Source organism: Tyto alba, unplaced genomic scaffold (genome assembly GCF_018691265.1).
Source record: "Tyto alba isolate M040663 unplaced genomic scaffold, T.alba_DEE_v4.0 Super-Scaffold_41, whole genome shotgun sequence".
In the NCBI taxonomy this organism is placed as follows: domain Eukaryota; kingdom Metazoa; phylum Chordata; class Aves; order Strigiformes; family Tytonidae; genus Tyto; species Tyto alba.
In genome coordinates, this window is record NW_024881317.1 from 3149840 (window position 1) to 3167630 (window position 17791).

The 17791-nt window shown below is 43.0% G+C and overlaps 1 protein-coding gene across 4 annotated transcripts; it reads right to left on the bottom strand.

Annotated features, from left to right (window-relative positions):
* Positions 1–564: 564 nt before the first annotated feature.
* Positions 565–17616, bottom strand: SLC24A1 (solute carrier family 24 member 1). Of its 4 annotated transcripts, XM_032994373.2 has the most exons (12): positions 17438–17616; positions 16877–16998; positions 15343–15864; positions 14808–14964; positions 13012–13074; positions 11900–12008; positions 5940–6026; positions 3965–4068; positions 3099–3305; positions 2633–2722; positions 1621–1787; positions 565–977 (listed from the first exon to the last, which is right to left on the bottom strand). In XM_032994373.2, the coding sequence occupies exons 3-12, from the start codon at positions 15717–15719 to the stop codon at positions 728–730; spliced, it is 1611 nt and encodes a 536-aa protein (XP_032850264.2). In that variant the 5' UTR covers positions 15720–15864; positions 16877–16998; positions 17438–17616; the 3' UTR covers positions 565–727. The 4 variants fall into 4 exon arrangements, with proteins under 4 accessions (XP_032850264.2, XP_032850263.2, XP_032850262.2 ...); XM_032994372.2 differs by having other exon boundaries at positions 3965–4065; positions 14808–15864; XM_032994371.2 differs by having other exon boundaries at positions 14808–15864.
* Positions 17617–17791: the final 175 nt, after the last annotated feature.

The following is a 17791-nucleotide window of genomic DNA, read 5'->3' on the forward strand; positions in this document are numbered from 1 at the left end:
CTTAAGAGGGCCAGCAAAAAGCACTTCTTCTGAAGGGCATGGCATGTTGTGTGCACGCTTTCCTGGAGGTGCATGTGGAGTACCAGTTGTGGATGCTTTATCGTGGCGTTCCCTGAGAGGATTAAACTACCTCTGCAGAGAGAAGTCATGTCAAACCAGCTGCTGCACAGACCTCGGGAACCACTGTGCTCATTGCTTACATGCAGTGTGAGGGAGTTTACTTCTGAGGTGCAGAATGTGTGTCACTGATTTTTAGGCAGAGTAGTTCTGGAAAGGCAAACCATAGAGGTCTGACTCCGTTCCACTGAAGTAAAGTTCATTGATCTCAGTGAATGTGAGCAGTTTTCTGAGTAATTTAGAGTGTGTTCCTAAAAATATTTCTATAAGGAGTAAATATTCTGTGCTGAAAATCAGCCCCATTAACTTGAGGGCATCAGCCATACCGAAAACTTCATGCATCTATATCATATCATCCTTTCCATGAATGCCTAAACATGTGTGTTACTTGATATTGGTCACATTAAGATCAGAAAAGATCATATAATAAAGAAAAATAGCAGAGGCTGACATACCACTTGATTTATTAACTTTTTTAGTATGTTAAAGATACTTTATTCTCAGTAAGTTTTTTATAATTCTGGTTGTTTTTTTCAGTAGAACAGTTGCTACCTTAAACTCCTTTTGATTTTGAGGTATGCTTTTATATACCTCTTGAAGTGTCCAAGTGTCATACAGATACTGGACAGGATATTATCTTGTCTTCTAACATCACACTGATGATCAAAAACACAAAGTAAAGAGCAAACATAGTGAACCCCAGTATTTTGTTCATTTTCCATTTACATACAGCAATTGAGATAATCACAAATAGGAGCATGAGAAAAAGGAGAACAATTGCACAAAACAAACCATTGCTGCTGACTGCAACTGGACTGAGTCCATTGAAGACAGAATAAAGGAACCAAGGAACTGGCAGACTGCAAGTAAAAGAAAAGTAATTGAAATAAATGTTTTAAGGCATTTCATTTTCTGCATCATAACTAAGCAATTTTTCTAAACTGTTGCAGAAAAAAAAAAGCATGATTGCGTTCAGTATAATTCAGCATAAATATAAAACTGATGTTGTTCATGTCAAAAATTGCATTTGGATAATACTTGCACTATCATATGCAATCTCAGAATCTAAAAGGGTTTTTAAAGTAATACCTATGAACGAAGTGTGTCAACAGGCTATAATAAAGAAGTCCTGATGCTTTATTGATGAAAGATACAGGCACAGATACTGAGCCTTGATTGCATAGGGCCTGAATGTCTTTGCGTGACTAGGTAAGTATCCTGTCTGTAAATCTATGATGTTAGCCAAAGATCTGTTGCAATTTTGTCTTGAAAAATCAGTAATTTCCTGTTAGTTCACCATCTTCACCCAATTCTGAATCAAGTTATAAAAATCTGTCTTTCCTGGCTGGGTTGGGTATAAAAAAAAAAAAAAAAAGTGGTTGCCCAGCTGCCCTTCATTTAATTACAGCTAAAATTAAATTAATTAAGACCATGTTTGGAATAAAAGCAGCTAGCTTTGTATTCCAGAGGAATTGTGTCTTTTACCCTTGAAGTAATACTCACCCAACAGTGATATCAAAGATATTGCTGCCTACAGAACTGGAGACAGCCATGTCCCCTAAGCCTTTCCGTGCAACGATGACACTGGTGATGAGGTCAGGGATTGATGTTCCTGCTGCCAGTATGGTTAACCCCATAATTTCCTCTGATATCCCAATTGTTTCACCAACCTAATAAACACAGAGTTGGGTACAGCTGTTAGTTTTGGAACATGGAATTTAATTGCTCTGGGCAGTCTCTTAGGTTTTGTGCCATATTTGAATTAAAATATTCTGAGTCCCCATAAACGTGGTACAATTTTCCTGCTTTATAGGATAAAAAGTTAAATTTCATAGTATGTTGATCTTGGATTTGCTCTGTGGTATAGAGCATCTGATCCTGACGTTGCCAAGATTAAGCAAGGTCAAGTCACAGTACAACTCCTCTGTCCTAAGTTCACCTCTTCTGGCTGTCTTCTACTGTTCCCTCTCCAAATTTAACATCGGCTATATCTGATCTGATAGCTTTGGGAAATGACAGACTTTGGATTTATGGCATGATCAACTATACTGTGAATGTGCAATATATCACTAAGTACAAGATGCAAGTATTATTTCCCAGAATACCAGGTGAACATTAAGGCAATGGGAGTTGAGATCATTTAGCAGCTTCTAGCATCAGAACCTGCATTTTCCTAGAATTTTAATTAGGTAAGAGATAATTATGTTCTGCACAGCAGCATTCATCAGTGAAAAGGCAGTATTAAGATAAATCTTGACGCACTTTTCACACTTTTCTTGTCACTGATGTACAAATTCCCTTGGAAGCTCTCAAAAGAGAATGACTCTTTGTCAAATCAAAAAGAATGAAATTGAAAATTCCCTTTTGGGTTCTAACAAAACAAAGCTGCTACTGTTTTGATGGATGACTGCAGCTGTAATTCATCAGATAAAATGCCACAGTGACCCTGTCCCCTCTCTCTCCATCTACTTGTTCAGAAATAGTCCTGGTTGCAGAAAGAAAATAAACCCCTCACCTGGTGAGCCCACCACACCATGAGGTAAGAGAACACAGCAATCCAGATGATGGATCCAAAAAATGTGATGACAAAGAATTTTTTGGAATTCTGTTAAAATCAAGTTTGAAAAGAAAAACATGGAGAAGTTTCAGGAAGGTTAACAATCCCCAATGAAAATTATTCACCTGAAACACTTCACTGCAATCAATTGCTTTAACGTGGACCCTGGTGTCTCTAATTGTACTTTGTTTTGTTTGACATGATTAGATGACCAGGAGTTGCTAATCTTTTCTAGTTTATTAAATTAAGTCTCTGGAACTATGCTTTGCTACAGCTGGGGCTCCTGTCCCACTCCCTGAAGCATTAACAGCACTAAGTTATGCAAAGACTCTAGACATGGAAAAATAGAACTGGCGACTCTGGCTGAGAGGAAAGCTATAGTTCAGTTAATGAATCCAGTAGCAGAAGGAAGAGAGGTTCTTACTGGGTTTCTAACGTCAGGCAGAGTGCTCCAGAGCGGGAAGACAATGGGAAAGAGGAAAAGGTAAATTGCTTGTTTTTTCCTAGTTTCTGGCCATTCAAGAGATAATGGCTCATCATTTTCATCATCGTCATCATCTGTGCTGTCATCATCACTGTCTTCTTCACTGTCAGAGCTGTTGTCTTCTGAGGTATCCTTGTCTGAAGGAGGCTGTAGATCAGAAAAAAAGCCAATCTGTTTTCACACTAGCCAGGAGCTGCACAGCATTTATTCACCATGGCCTTGCCTTGGCAGAGGTCACGTTTGTAACAAGGCCAAAAGCAGCAACAGCCCACGCATTGCTATCCTGGGACAAAATCCAGGCATACCCTGTCTCAGTGCCTGTGTATTATGTTAACTGATTTCCATCGGTTCACTAGAATCCACTTTTAGACAATGTTTTGACACAAACGAAACATTTACAGTCTGTCCTTGAAAACCTTTCCTCATCAGATCAGCCAAATTACATCAATAGAAAGGAGGGATTTGGGAAACAAAACAAAAACATCTATTGATGAACAGGACAGGCAGCTATTGGAGTCCTCCCTGATGTTGGAGTACCCCTCTGACCTCGAAGAGTCATTTGAGGAGAAAATACTATACAGTATCAGTTGGTGTCACGTTTTGGACTCTATCTGTGTTTGTAAGCTGAGATGTTTCAGCTAACACCTTGATATATCTCATTGCTACACACACAGTCTATTTATAGTTGCCGGTTTGGGGAAATGGGTTGGGTCCTATGCCAAAAGCTCTGAAGAGGGAAGAAGGAAAGTACATGTGAAGTTTAGTCAGGACTAAGTGCTTATTGCCTATGATATTTATTTCAATACCTGGTTATCTTCAGGTGCATCTGTCTTCTGTTTGTCTTTCCCGGGTTCAGAGTCACTGGTAGGAGTTACCTGAAGGGCGCTTGACGCTTTCTTTTCCTCTTCTTCTAAAAGTGATAAGCAGGAATACTGGTTTCAGACATCTTAGTGTCAGGTGGTCACCTTCCCCATGATTAGCAGTGGGGTTTGAGCTTCTTACAAAGGTGTGTGACATTTCATCTTAAACCCAGTCTGATTGCCTAGGTTTTCTGTTTGTCCTCTCTGTCTATTGTGGATTGTGATTAGTAAAAGCTGGGCAAAATGTGGCCCACCTGGCATAGAATGATGCTCTTATGACCTTCTATCTGAAACTGCAGTAAGAGGCACATGCATAACAACAGGGGAAATGCTAATCATCTGATCTACAACTGATGTGTGTTTCTTGGTTTACTCTGGATTCTGAAGATTTTCTTACGGCCATCCTTAAAAGAGAGAAAGGATGTAGAGCTTTGCTTCCTTTTTTTTTTTTTTTTTTTCTTTTCTAGTAGAGCAGGGCATTCTCCAGGGAACTGATATTCTTCAAGGCTTCTGAGAAATGACTGTTATGTGCTGCCAGACTCTAATCCCTAGTCATTTGGTAGGTATTCAAATGCAAATGGAAAAGTGCTGACACATACAAGGAAATAACTGCAACGTCCTCTGTGTTAACCTGCGTAGCCAAGAGGAACGCAGAAACCTCTGTACAGAACAGCGTAGAAATACGAGTAACACAGAGCAGAGGTGAGAGGGAGTGGCTGGTGCTTTGCTCAGTTATAGCAAAGGCCCTTTTCAGGCTGCTGCAATTTAGGTTAAAGGATCCCCTTCACATTGTCAGGTCAGTAGGATCATGTTATCCCATGAATTGCACTTGGATGGGGGGTTACTGGGTATCTTATCCTGACCTGGATAAGCTGATCCAGTACAGCGCCTCACTACTGCACTATGGAGCAGGTCTAGATGGGAGATTTTCAGAATTGTGTGTTTTCAGTGAGTGTCATTTGGGATTTCTGAAACCAGGCCTTAAGAGAGTTCACCTGAGATACTTCCATCCCAAAGTGGGAGACAGAGCAATTATACTTTTGGAATGTGCACAGCTCTATCTATGCACCAACAATGTTTGTGGAACATGTCACAGTGTTAAAATTCATAGTTCAGTGAAGTCAATATAGTGTTAATAACTTGCACTGAGAATTTACTTGTTTCTTAAATAGTATTTTCCTTCAAGTTTGGTCTCATTCACACAGGTGAGGCCCAATGTTGAGAAGTACGTGGGTGATGGCTGTACTGCAGCAGGATGCTTGTGGAGATGGGACTTTCCACGTAAAAATCTGCTTGTTTTTCAAAATCTTCAGCCTCCCTGACAGCACAGACTTGTGTTGTAGCACAGGCCAGCTGCTGTCTCTGAATCAGCTCAGAAAGCCTGTGTATCAGTAGTGATACAGAAAACCCCAAAACTGGTGAAAGGGAGGATGCAGAGGTCCTTAGAACTGATATAGACAAAGTCAGTGTGGCTTTTTTTCTCTGGAAGAATCTCCCATGCTCTTCTGTAGGTGTGCCAAATTTCCATGCTAAAATGGAGGTACTTTGTTTTAACGAACACCTCATTTGCAGGGTCTACCAAAGATCAGCAGCATAGCAGCACCCAACTGCTGTCTGTAATGGCCTGATTTCCCCTCTTTCACCCTTCTGCTGGCAATTTACACTACATTCTTGTAGCACTTTCTGTTTGCATGCTATCTCACTAACCACTCCTAGACTCCTGCAGCTTTTATTGCCCACTGTCAGCATACACTGATTGATTTCTGCTGCATTATTATAGCAGCCATCTGTGACCAGTAATAGCAGAAAATTTGTGTTAGACCGTAGTGTTTCTTTGCCAGCCCTTGGGTGTTGGGTGCTCAGAAGGTGAGGGACTGCAGTGTGAAACAAGGCAAACAGCACCGACTCTTCTTGCACTCACCTTCTGGTTTTGATGCTTGTCCAGCCGGAGTCTCTACTTTGGCCTTGGCTATGTTGCTCAGGATGTCAACTCTGTCTTTAAATTTTGCTGTGGATGAGAAGGATGCATTCAGCAGCAGCTATGCAAAGCCCCCCCTTCACCTGCCTCCCCCCAACACACGCACACACTCTCTTGTCCCTTTCCTCTTGCATGGATTGCAGTCAACACTGGCTTGTGAGGTGACTTTCTGGCTGTGTCCCTAAGTTTCAGCTGCTGCTGGTTGGTCATAGCTGTTATATTTAAATGCTTAGTACTGTGGCAATTATGCCAGCAGTTTTACCTGTAACCAAAACTTTCATGTTTAAAAGAGAATCTAGAGGGAAGAGAAATCTTTTCCACTTCCGTAATTCAGGGGATATCTGTACTTCATAAGAAGCAAATGCAGAAAGAACAGAGAAGTTTTGATGTAATATAATTTTGTTCCCAAGGGACTGTTGGTTTTTTTCAGGCTATATTATGCGCAAGCTAAAAATGACACCTTTCTTCTGCCATGTGGTTGTTGGAGAGGTTTTACTGTGCTGCTTGCAGCCTGGTGACCTGCTGGTAAGGAAAAATAAAAACCTTTTATGTTCCAGTTATCAGGAAAATGATTGATTTTTCTAAGTATACACAAGGGTCTCTCCTCTGCTGGAGTTGATTTCAACTCCTGGTATCCAGGTTTGACATGGCCCAGGCTACCCGTGAGATCATCTTCACCAGTGCAGTGTCCAGTATTGTATTTCCGGGACTGCTGAGGACTTCTTCCACTGTAAACCATGCTCTGCTCAGCTGAGCGGCTTTATTATTGTTTTACAGTGGACCGTGAAACTGTGTGTGTGTGTCCATAGTTAGGTGCTGTGTTTGAATATCTTAACTCCTACTCCCATGGGAAGTGAGAAAGTCACTGGCTCATAGAAAAGCCTCATTTTGCTCTAATTGATATCCTCTGTTGAGCTGCCTACCCAGTGACTAAGATGAGGGTCACAGGGTTTGCACGTGGACAGTAGCCACAAAAAATTGGCCATACTATGCTTGGCTTGTGTGCAGGGCTGTAAATTAATTCCCTCTGAAAGTTTTATCACACTGATTTAATCTACTGTACTGTTGACTATGCAACCAGAACGTGCTGTTGTCATTTGCCTCAAGGACAGGGCCCTGCCATTTTATTCATCATCGTGATACTGAGTTAATAGAAATAGCAGGTTCGAGGCCCTGAGCCATGCAGGCAGATCTACTATTCTGAGCTGAACCTTGTGAAAAGCAGGAAACTTTGGTGTATGTCCAATAACTGGGACCAGCTCAGATATTAAAGGCCTCTGGGGAGAAGTCCTATTCTGGTGAGATTCCTATCACTGTCTGATAGAAACATTTTTCACCAACTGGGATTTCCACTGAACACTGGAGTGGCTGGACAGAGATGAAACGATGAGCTCTTCTCCTTTGAAAGGCTGGCTGGGACTCTTCCATGCTCCTTGTCAATACTGAAGCCTAGCAGAGCGGATGTGAAGCATTTTGCTTCGTTTCCTCTCCACTGATGCTAAGCACAAGCATACCGATCAGGGCAGGGCAACGAAGAGGTGACCTTTTGCTCCCAGTCTCCTCTAACCACTGGGCAATGCATCTTTCTGTTCAGCTTTTCCCAGAAGCTGTTGCAAAAGCTTCTGTCAGCAGGGTCAGGGCGGTCAGGCTCATCCTGAAAGAGATTATATAAATTCAAGCCCTTGGCTTCCTGCCCTCACCTAGGCTGAAGGCTGTGAGCGCCGACCCGAGCAGAGCCTGTGAGCATCTCTCTGTCAGGATAAACAGATTAGGTCCAGACCACTATCCCGTTCTCATGAGATCAGCATCGTTTAAAAAGGTGTTAATTCCTCTGACACACATTTCATGCAGGATGGCCTGAGATTGGAGGAATTGCTGGCTATAAGCTGGCCAGATCTGCAGGTCAGCATGGGGAGGAAGGGTATCTGTCAGCTCAGTCCTTGCTAGTGCTGGGGATTAGTTGAGCAGGGCAGCGTGCCAGCTGTTTCAGCAGCACCGTGGGCTCCATCCTCGCTCAGCAGTGCAGGCACCTGGGGCATTCACTGCTGGTAACCCTGCACCCTGGTCTGAGAGCCCGTCACAAAGGACATTTCTGTGTCCAGGGGCCCTGAGATGCTCTTTGGGAAATTCTTATCCTGTGGATTGACAGCACCTGGGCTGGGCTTAAGGTGGCAGCTGAGCTCCTACCTTGAATTTGGCTCTTCTGTTTAATTAATTATTTGGCTCTAATATTTAATCTAACAGGACTAATTTACAACATGAGCAGCAGGAAGGACTTTTTTTTTTTTTTTTTAATTTGGCACGAACCTGAAGGATTTGGAGATTTTGCTGTCTAAAAGTAGAAGTGAAAAAAAAATCATGATTCCTTGTGTATCATGAGTCTCTTAAAAAACGTGATTGAATGCTGATGAAGCAAGAGAAACTGTAGCTGCCTCATGTTCTAGCTCAACTCTAGCCTGCAACACTGCCCGCTGCTCTCTTCTGGTCTAATTTCCAAAATCATTAGCTTGTCAACTGGGGCACACTGAGGGCAGACAACCTTGCTGCCAGAGCCTTTTTCTTCATTCAAAAGTAAAAACAGGCTTCTGTTCTCTTCCCTGTATGACTAGAGTTTAAAGAATAATCTGATGGTAAAACTGGAGGTTCAGAAATAAGAGGGCTCCTCAGACTTTTCAAAATCTTTGCTCCCTTTAATTCCCCAAGAGTTCCCTCTGATGTCTAACTGGAAGGTCTTGAAAAGATCTCATGCTCTGCTCTCCACACTTTCAGAGAAAGTGGGGAGAACACCAAAGTTGCTAGAAAATCCTCATTAAAAAAAAAAAAAAAAAGGCACTTTGAAAATAAAAGCTTCTATCAAAAATATAATTTGGGATGCAATGTAAATGTTAGAACTTCTGAAGTAAAACATCTAGTCTCCTGTAGACAGGGAAAAGGACTGAAGTAATGATCCCTTCCTAGTACAAAAAGAAAAAACAAACATTCTGAACTTAATCCACTGTTCAGATGAGAAATTTTGTTTCACACAAGGGCTGTTGTATTAGGAATAGTGAAACAGTTTTTATTTCAGGTTTCTACTGTATTTCTAAGATCTCTGCCTCTGGAATTTGGTTTGAGAGGCCCAGTGCTGGCAGCTTTTCCACATTTTGGACCCTTGCTGCCCTGAAACCATTTCTGTGCTGCCCAAATAAAATGCAACTGCAGCAGAAAGAAGTAAACCAGACAGAGATTCTAATTTCACTAGGTTAAGATAGGAACTGCTGAGAAATAGTGGGCAGCCTTTTTCTTTTGTAAAGTGTTCTTTACCAGAGAGCCTCTAGGTGCTGATGCTACAGGCATTGGCAAGAAGTAACACGGACCTTTGAGGAAAGATAAATTGCTTTGGGATCATCTTTAATGCTGCAACCTAATTACAGAAATGTGTCTGGTACAGACAGTGCTTCACACACTGCAAAGTGAAGGGCATTGCTGATGATCAGTGGGAACTAGGCACCCAGCTGTCCTGAGGGTACCCCAGGGCTGCAGTACTATTAACACAAAGGCTGAGCTTGCAGTCCTGATATGCCTTGATGGGTTCAAATAGTTTTTCAGGGTCATCCTGGGGAAGTCACTTCTATCTTTTTGGCCAAAATCCTCAAGGCACTTAGGTTTCTCAGTCTATTCATAAATGATTCTTTTTCTCCAGACTCCCTTTTCTTTAGGTATGAATTTATCAGGGTGAGGAGTGTCTCCTACAAGATACACAGGACATAGGACACTGGCTCCTTCATTTTGAGTGCTGTGCTGTTGTAATATCAGTAACTTTCTTTATCGTTCTCTTTTCTAAAGAGCTATCTCTGTTCTAGCTGTGTTGAGTGGAACAGGCATGTACCTGGGGCAGAGGTTTTGCCCTGAACTCAGTGGCATTATTATAGTAAAGGGTCTAAGAAATGAGAACATTTTGGAGAGAGTGTAGCCCATCCTCGCATGATACCTTTTATATTAGACTTGCTTAAGTACGTATGGTCACACTCCTATCTAGTGGCTGCCTTATACTGACTCAAAGTCTGCCTAGCTGAAATGAGAGGGGAAGTTGGCTTTCAGAGAAGATCCAAACTGCGCCCAACACCCCCCCACACACACAATCCCGTTTATTCATTATCAGCAAATCGTGGTAATAACAGCCTCTTTAGCAAGACCAGTGGCTTACAATTGCATTGAACACCCCCAGCAGTGTATTCTGGGCTGAACTGGCTGGGGCAGCACTGGATTGCTCTCCTTGGCCTTGGCTGGCAATCTCAGGCCCCCACAACTCCTGCTGAGGTCCCAGGGTTTCACCAGGTCACCAGCCTGGACCAGAAAGCCAAGCATGTGCTGGCCTGGGGTGGGCAGATGCTGCACACAGACATTTAGAGGGGCAGGAAGGATGAGAAGGTGCTGGAGGGGCTCTGAAGGGCAGCAGTCCCTCAGGTCTGGCACTTTCTGATGCTGAAGGCAATGGCATGTAAGATTTTTGGTTTATTGTGCTGCTGATAGCACCTTTTGGGGGGACAGAAGGCAAGGGCAGTACAGCAAACCCTGATGAGTCTGGCTCTAGTTAGGCTACCATTAGTAACACGGTGTGTGCCTTCACTAAAAACTGACAAAGCAGGCACTTATCTGTCTTGCTGTCCTTATCAAACCTCCTTTGTTCTCTTGATCAGTTTGTGCAGCTGGGATTTTGATCTGGAGAGTCCTTTTTGTAACCTCTGTGATAAACACGAGAGGCGTTGATCTGCTTAGCTTCAATCTCTCTTTGAATGGACAACAGATAATCTCTTTAGAACAAGTAGGGCAGTGGAGAGGCAGGGCATGTGCTGAGCTCAGAAAGAAAATTGAAAAAAAATGTCTTTTTTTAACATGCTTCACCATTTCTGGGAAAATGAACCTCCACACTGTATTAAAGTTGATACAAAGCAGCACATTAAAAGTTTGTGTACAAAGACCCTGGGAATGTCTGGAGATGTGGGGTCTCTGCACTCTGGGCAGTTTAAAAGAAGGTGTCTCTTAGTCCTGAGCTGATCAGCCCTTGGCCATGAGGAGTTGGCCCACTGCCTGCGAAGTGCTGTGGGTCCACCTTACCATGGCAGTGATGATACCACAGTGGACTTTTAGAGGTGTTCAATGTTGGTCTAAATCAAGTACAGACTGGCTTAACCATCACAGCTGGAACATGCTGTGTGTCCTAGATCTCAGTTGGGATTTTAAGCACTGTCAAAATGATAATTCTTCAAGGGTTTTAACTTTTTTCCTCTTCTTCAGGTTTATGCCTTGTGAGGGGCTGTGTGCACAGCTGGGGAGGTGAACAGGTAATGAGCTGTCCTCGTGTTCATTTTCCCATTATAGATGAGGCTGATGGGTTGAGCAGCTCTTTGTCAAAAATGTAGTCAGCATGAATGCTGCTGTTTCAAAGCTCAGGTGAGGTCTGAGCTAAGAAGAGGAAAGAAAATGTGACATGCTATGAGATGCAGGAAGCCTGTAACTCCTGTTTGCTGTCCCTGCTGTCAGAGAGACAGGAGAAGATGGGGGACTGCAGTGACCACCACCGCTTGCAGGGACCCTGGCAACAGCAGCAGCTCCACATGCCCTCATCCCTCCTCATGCAGCAGCTGCCATCACAGAAGTAAGCAGTTTGGCACAGACAAAGTAGATATGGCAGGGCCAAAACATGAGGTGTTTATCCTTGCTAGCCATCTGATCAGAAATGGTATGTCCTACGGTTGCAGAGCTCCCCCCACCTCACGTTATCTGTGATACTCAGAGCTGTGTTTCACGAATGAGTTGCTGATCCCCAACACCCTGACCCACAAAGGCTGTATTCCCAGTTAAACTGCTCTGTGCTCAGGGCTGCAAAACCCCAGTCCCTCAGATGTAGAGCATTCACTCACCTTCTGCCAGGGGGTCCAGGGTGTGGATCATGAGTTGGAAGATGGTGCTGCGCATTTGAGAGTTGTGTAGGGAGGCTGAGCTGCTGCCTCGCTGTAAGGCTGATCCAGGCTATGGAAAGGTACAATGCAGCAGTCAGTAGCAGTTTCCTCCTCAAAACATCTCCACTGTTGGTTCACCTCTGCCCTGGGGATGCATTTATATGGAAGCTGATCTCCCCAACCCAGCCTGAGCATGGATTTTAAACAGCCCCTGAATTCAAGTTCACAGGAGGGCTGTCAGGACTGACCATTCACAGCAAGAGACGTGCTTTTGAGATAGTAGGTCAGCCTGTCCTTAGATAAATGCAATGGGCTTGCATGGACTCAGCATCAGTACAGTGTTACTATACATTATAATAATCAAAGCATGCAGTGCTTTTATTCAGAAACTTGTTAATAACTGTGTAGATTTATGTACTGCTACAGGTGTCCTGACTTAAACTCGAAAGCTCTGGTGCTCTGTTCGTACAGTCAACACCAGAGTCCTAATGAGCTTCTGTCTGAACATTAATTAGTAGAGGTAGGCTAAGTACATAGAGGAACGAGCAGCATCCATATAAGGAAGCTAGGACCTGCTACGTTACGTACTTATGCAGCCACTACATCAGACAGGCCTCTCCCTGCCAGCCATGGGGAAGACAAAGGGTCAGCAATTTAACCAGTATCAGAGGAATGAGCTCTTCAGTGTTTGCTGTGGGGAAGGACAGACCCTACCAACCTCTGCTCTGGGAACTCAGGAGGAAAATTCACCATGAAACCAGGTAAGAAAAGTCATGCTCTGAATTTCTCTATGCTTGTTTAAAGCACAGAATGAACAGCACTCTGCTAGTCAAATCCACTTGGGAAGCCTGAACTGTCTCTTAATTTTTATAAAAATTCCTTTGAGGACACAACTCAGCCAGGTGTCCTCTTAAGTAAGCTGTGGGAATTGTGCTAAGCATGTCTGGTTCTTTGCACAAAGTAGACTTTGGTCCAGGTTTCCTGACACAGAAGTTGGCACCTTTATTCACCTGACATGGGGAGAGGTTCAAAATACAATGACTTCAGATCTCTGTGAAGTTACTTAGACCTACCTGCAGCTTCCTCACATCTGCTGGCTTCTTTGTTCCTCCATCTGCAACTGTTTCACTGCTTTTCTGCATGCAAGCAAGAACAAAAATAATTGAACATGACTACCACTTCACCTTCTTTTTCAGGTTCTAATGATAGCTCTTCAGGTTACTGCCTGTGAGAAAGTAGGACAGGTAATACCAATGACTGTGCATGGATGCTACTGAAAGAGCCGAAGCCATGTGCTCTCCTTAAAACCACGTGGCCTCAAAGACAAACAGAATTCTACCTACAGCTCCTCAGTGAGGATGTAGGTACCCAGAGGTGGACTCAAATGGCCTCTATCATTTGATTCCTGTAGATGTAGGCAGCCCTAGACTTCATGCCCAAACATCTGTATCTTGACTCATTTTCCAGCAAAGGCAGAGTAAAGGTGCAAAGGGGTATTTTTTTCTGGTGATCAGCATTACTTTCCATATAAGCAATTTATTTTTCCCAAGGGTTAGGTCCAGCAGCTCTCTGTCATGCTAGTATACACTAGTGTGAGTTCTCTGTAAATTTAAAGTGTAGGGGTTTTTTTCCTTCAGTCTGAAGAGTTGTATTCAATTTGTGATGATTGGTGATGTCCACATTGAAGCATGCGTATAGCTGCAGTGTCTTGCACATGCATCACACTGGAATGTAACACATGAGCTTTCAGGACTCCCAGCCACAAGCACCACTTCAACTATCCTCATCCCTCTTCCTTTCTTTCCTTAAATTATGTGGAGTGCTGAGACCAGAAGGGGCAAAGCATGCTTCAGTGCCAGCGACACACATCTGACCAGTAAAGCACGCCGATTCCAGAGGACAATTTGAAATCTAGTGGTCTCTGCTCAACGGTTGGCAGTAGCACAGGTCAAGAGTACAAAGAGGCAGTAAGAGAGTTGGGGAGGGTCAGAGGAGGAAGAAGTGGGCAGGCAAAGACAAAGCCCAAAGTGTTCTAGAGACCATGTCCTGACAAGATCTGCTAGTCTGAAAGGGTAATTGGCACTCGGGACTCCTTCAGATACTGTCTTTATGTAAGCAGTCAACTCTTTCTTCAAAAGACAATGAGTGAAGGGCCCGGGTCTCAAATCTGGAGTCTATAGTTACAGCCACAAACTCCTTGTCTGAGCACCTCTGGCATACAAAATCATCTCTGAGCACACGCAGCTGTGGTCAATGCATAGAAATGGATTTGGGCATTTTGATCTTGTTGCTAAATGCTGACTGGGAGAGGTGGCAACAGTTGCTAAAGGCTGCCAGATCCCCTTCTGTGCTGCAGACTGGGTAACAAGCGATACCACCAGCGTCCCAGCAATACACGTACCTTCAGAAAGGGAAAAGAGAATTTCCTCCAACATCTCTCACCTGCAGGAGGCTTGGACAGCGCCTCTTACCAGAAGCCTTTTTTCCCCTATTTAATACAGAATTGCCCAGTCTTGTTCCCAGACTAAGAATGGGTTCCTGCAAGTGATTTTTTTTTTTTTGAAACTCCTTTACAATAATCGAGTAAGCAAAATCGTACGCATGTCTTTGAAAGTAGATAAGCAACTGCAAGCGGTATCTTTAATAACTGCAAGGGTAGAACTCCCTTTTAGTAGTGTTCCATAATTTCTCAGAATCTCTACTATCTAGATTGCATTTCCCTCATTTTATAACTGTAATTGTTGACCAGTACCTGCATTCTGAGGTTTTGTTTGAATGTGCGCTTTGTGAAGGAGATGCAGTTTTTCTTTTTGGTTTACGCTAGAACAAATTATTTCCAACTTGCCCACTGAACAATAAGGACACCAACCTTCTGTATATGATCTTCTGATGCTGCCTCCACAGCATTTAGCCTCTTGTTCAGCAGCTGCTTCACCCATTGTTCTAGGTACACATTCTGTTTCATAGTGAATACATATGTGGCATAGGCAGTCAGTAAAAGGAGGCTTTCCCACCAATCAATGACGCTGTCTAGGAAAAACAGGATGAGCATCAGTAAGTCTACAATGTAGAATGAGATGTCTCTAAATAAGGGCCACCATGTCAGGTGGAGTATCTCCCTTGAGAAGAGGGCACAGGTGCCAATGACAAAGAGGATATTAAACACTGCTGAGCCCACAATGGTGCCGATGCCCACATTGCTGTGTGAGATGAAGACACCTATGAGGGAGGTGAAGAGTTCTGGTGCTGATCCACCTGCTGCCATGAAGGTGGCTCCAGCCACATCTTCAGAGATCTGCAACTTCTCTGTGATGACTCCCAAAGCAGGGACAAAATACTCATCACACACTATGGCCAAGGCCACAAATACATATATCATGCCAAAGATGTGAAGTACAACCCACCCTTCCCTGCGTTCTTCCACACTGAATAGGTCCCGGGGATATTCTCCTTTGGACTCATATGGTGGCTTTCCATCTGGGTAGCTTTCACTGACATTTTCTTGCTGTGGTGTTGTAGTGATGGGCACAGTTGGCTCAGGATCCACATATACACAGTGCCTTATTTTGGGTGTTGCTGTGACATTGTCTGTTACGGCAGTCTGGTTGCTGGAGAGGTCCCTGGAGGTCACTTTGACAGGGTCTGTGGGTTGGGGTGCTGTGTGTGGTGGTGGAAGGGCAGAGGGGCTAAACTCGATCTGATAGAGAGAGAGGACCAACACTATGGCAAGCAAGAAAAAGATTCGGTTCCGTTGTAGCCGCCTTCTCCGTGGTAAATGCATTTCCTAAAGGTTCAAAAATCCAAGCCGTGTCCAGATGCCACTGAAGATTTCTCTTGATCAGCAATTTGCATTTATATTCACCATTAGAGTTTCTAGCTGATCTTAAGCATCAGGCGTGAAACTGCATGACACAAAGTGTAGAATCCTGCAAAAGAAAATCTGATGTGAAAAATAAAGTACTGCAACTTTCCACCATTTGGGTAACATTACTGACTGCTTTTCTATTTTTTAATAAAAATAAATGGACTTAAATGAGTAAAGGCAGATCTAGATTCAGGTTTCAGTCTTTTTTTTTTTTTTTTTTTTTTAATGTCTGTAAGCTATGCTGATTAATACTCAAAGGTTTGGCTTAATAGAAAGGACTTGGCCAAGATAGTCCAGCCTGAGCTGAATTCTGATTCTAACCAATGCCCACACTCAGGACTGACTAAGGCTTGTGTTTTTACTTGAGCTCAGTTGTTATTCTGTAACATTAATTATTGGGCCATTGTTCTGCAGGAGGACAGGATACAGCTTCTGTCAAGAAACCTACTTTAAATTGCTAGAAAAGATGATGTTCTGAAGACCTCCTTCCTAACAGACCAGTTATTCACCTAAGCAACCTCAACAGGAGGATGAAAACTGCTTGATAGTTCCCTGCTATGCTGCTCTGTGGCTCTCCAGCCTTGCACTCCCCCAGAGCACAAACCAAGCAATGGTGAGATTTTTTTCTTTCATTTTGAGAAGAGCGTGAGGAATACTTGGTTCTAGTAAAACTGAAGGTGCTGAGCATCCATTTGTTACTATGACTACATCTTTTCAAGCCTTTCTGTAGAAATCAGAACTGGCAAAATGGAATTGTAATCATACCTTTTATTAGGGGATAATTAGCATATCTTGCATAATTATTTGAACAGCATTTAGAAAGGGAGAGAAATTGTAAATGCCAGAGTGACAGAGCCTGCACCTGTGACAGTACGGAGACAGTGATCTGGGGCTGGACAGAATTTACCCTTCAGCATTGCTTGAGTGTTTTACCTTAGAACACTCCTCTTTGTGGATTTTTATTTTTTTTTTCCACAGAATGGGAATGTTACGTTATTCTAGAGCTGGATGTGAATCACAGTTTTGTAAGCCATTCTCATATAAGCTCTCCATGGAAGTTAGCACACACTTACCCTCTTGCATAACACCCAGTGAGGTTATCAGCCTAAATTTCTTGCAAGACAGGCATTATTATCTTCTTTTAAATAGCTGGGAGGATCACTAAGGCAACAGTAATAGAGGGTCATGGGAGTACCTAGATAAATAGATGATATAAGCTTTGTTTTTCGTACGTAAAAAGAATGTAGACATGCATATGGCAGAACTGCATAATATGTATAACAAATTGCACATTATTAGAAAATAACCCTTCCTAACAAAGAGAGTAAAAAGAGAGTAACAGAGAGAACAGAAGATGTATGCACACAATCCTATTTAAACACTGGGTTTACTTCTCCTCTTCCAAATGAGTTCCTTAAAAGACCTTTTGCAAGCAGAAACATATCCAAAGCTAGGATCAATTGTAAGAGCTTGACAGTCTTTCACATTACTTGACCATCAGCCTCTTTGTTTCTCTAGTCTTGCAAGTTTAGCAGTTCTCTTACAGGTCAACTCCTGATCAACTCATTTTTCCCTTGTTGGACTGTCTAAGATGGAAGAGATCTGAAGCAATCAAATGAACCTCCACAGCTTACCTTCCAAAGATTCTGTCCAAGAGAAACAGGAGTACCAGGAGTTGAATGTAGCGCTGGAAGCTTCTTTGATACTTAACAGCCAGATGGGAGATGCTGTTGAACAGAGAGGCAGATGAAAATGATCCCGTTTTCATGATGCCTCTGCTGGCAGAGTTCTAATACAAGAGAGGGTCAGGTGTGAAGGACATATTACTGGAGAAATAGCCAATCCAGTTTAATACCTGCAGTCCCTAAGAAGATTAAACAGTATTGTATAGATTTGCGTCTATCACTGAAGCCAGTATCTTTCTCTGCTACTACAGGTTATTCTCAGTATGAGGACAGGCGATAATCTCCATTGCAAACCACCAGGTG

Excerpts from the sequence above, each read along its gene's own strand:
- SLC24A1 (XM_009967269.3), bottom strand. The coding sequence starts at position 15,719 with ATGCATTTACCACGGAGAAGGCGGCTACAACGGAACCGAATCTTTTTC. Across the intron at positions 12,009-13,011 it reads CAGATGTGAGGAAGCTGCAG|CCTGGATCAGCCTTACAGCG; the intron begins GTAGGTCTAAGT and ends ACCTTTCCATAG. Across the intron at positions 3,306-3,964 it reads ATGCACCTGAAGATAACCAG|CCTCCTTCAGACAAGGATAC; the intron begins GTATTGAAATAA and ends TCTGATCTACAG.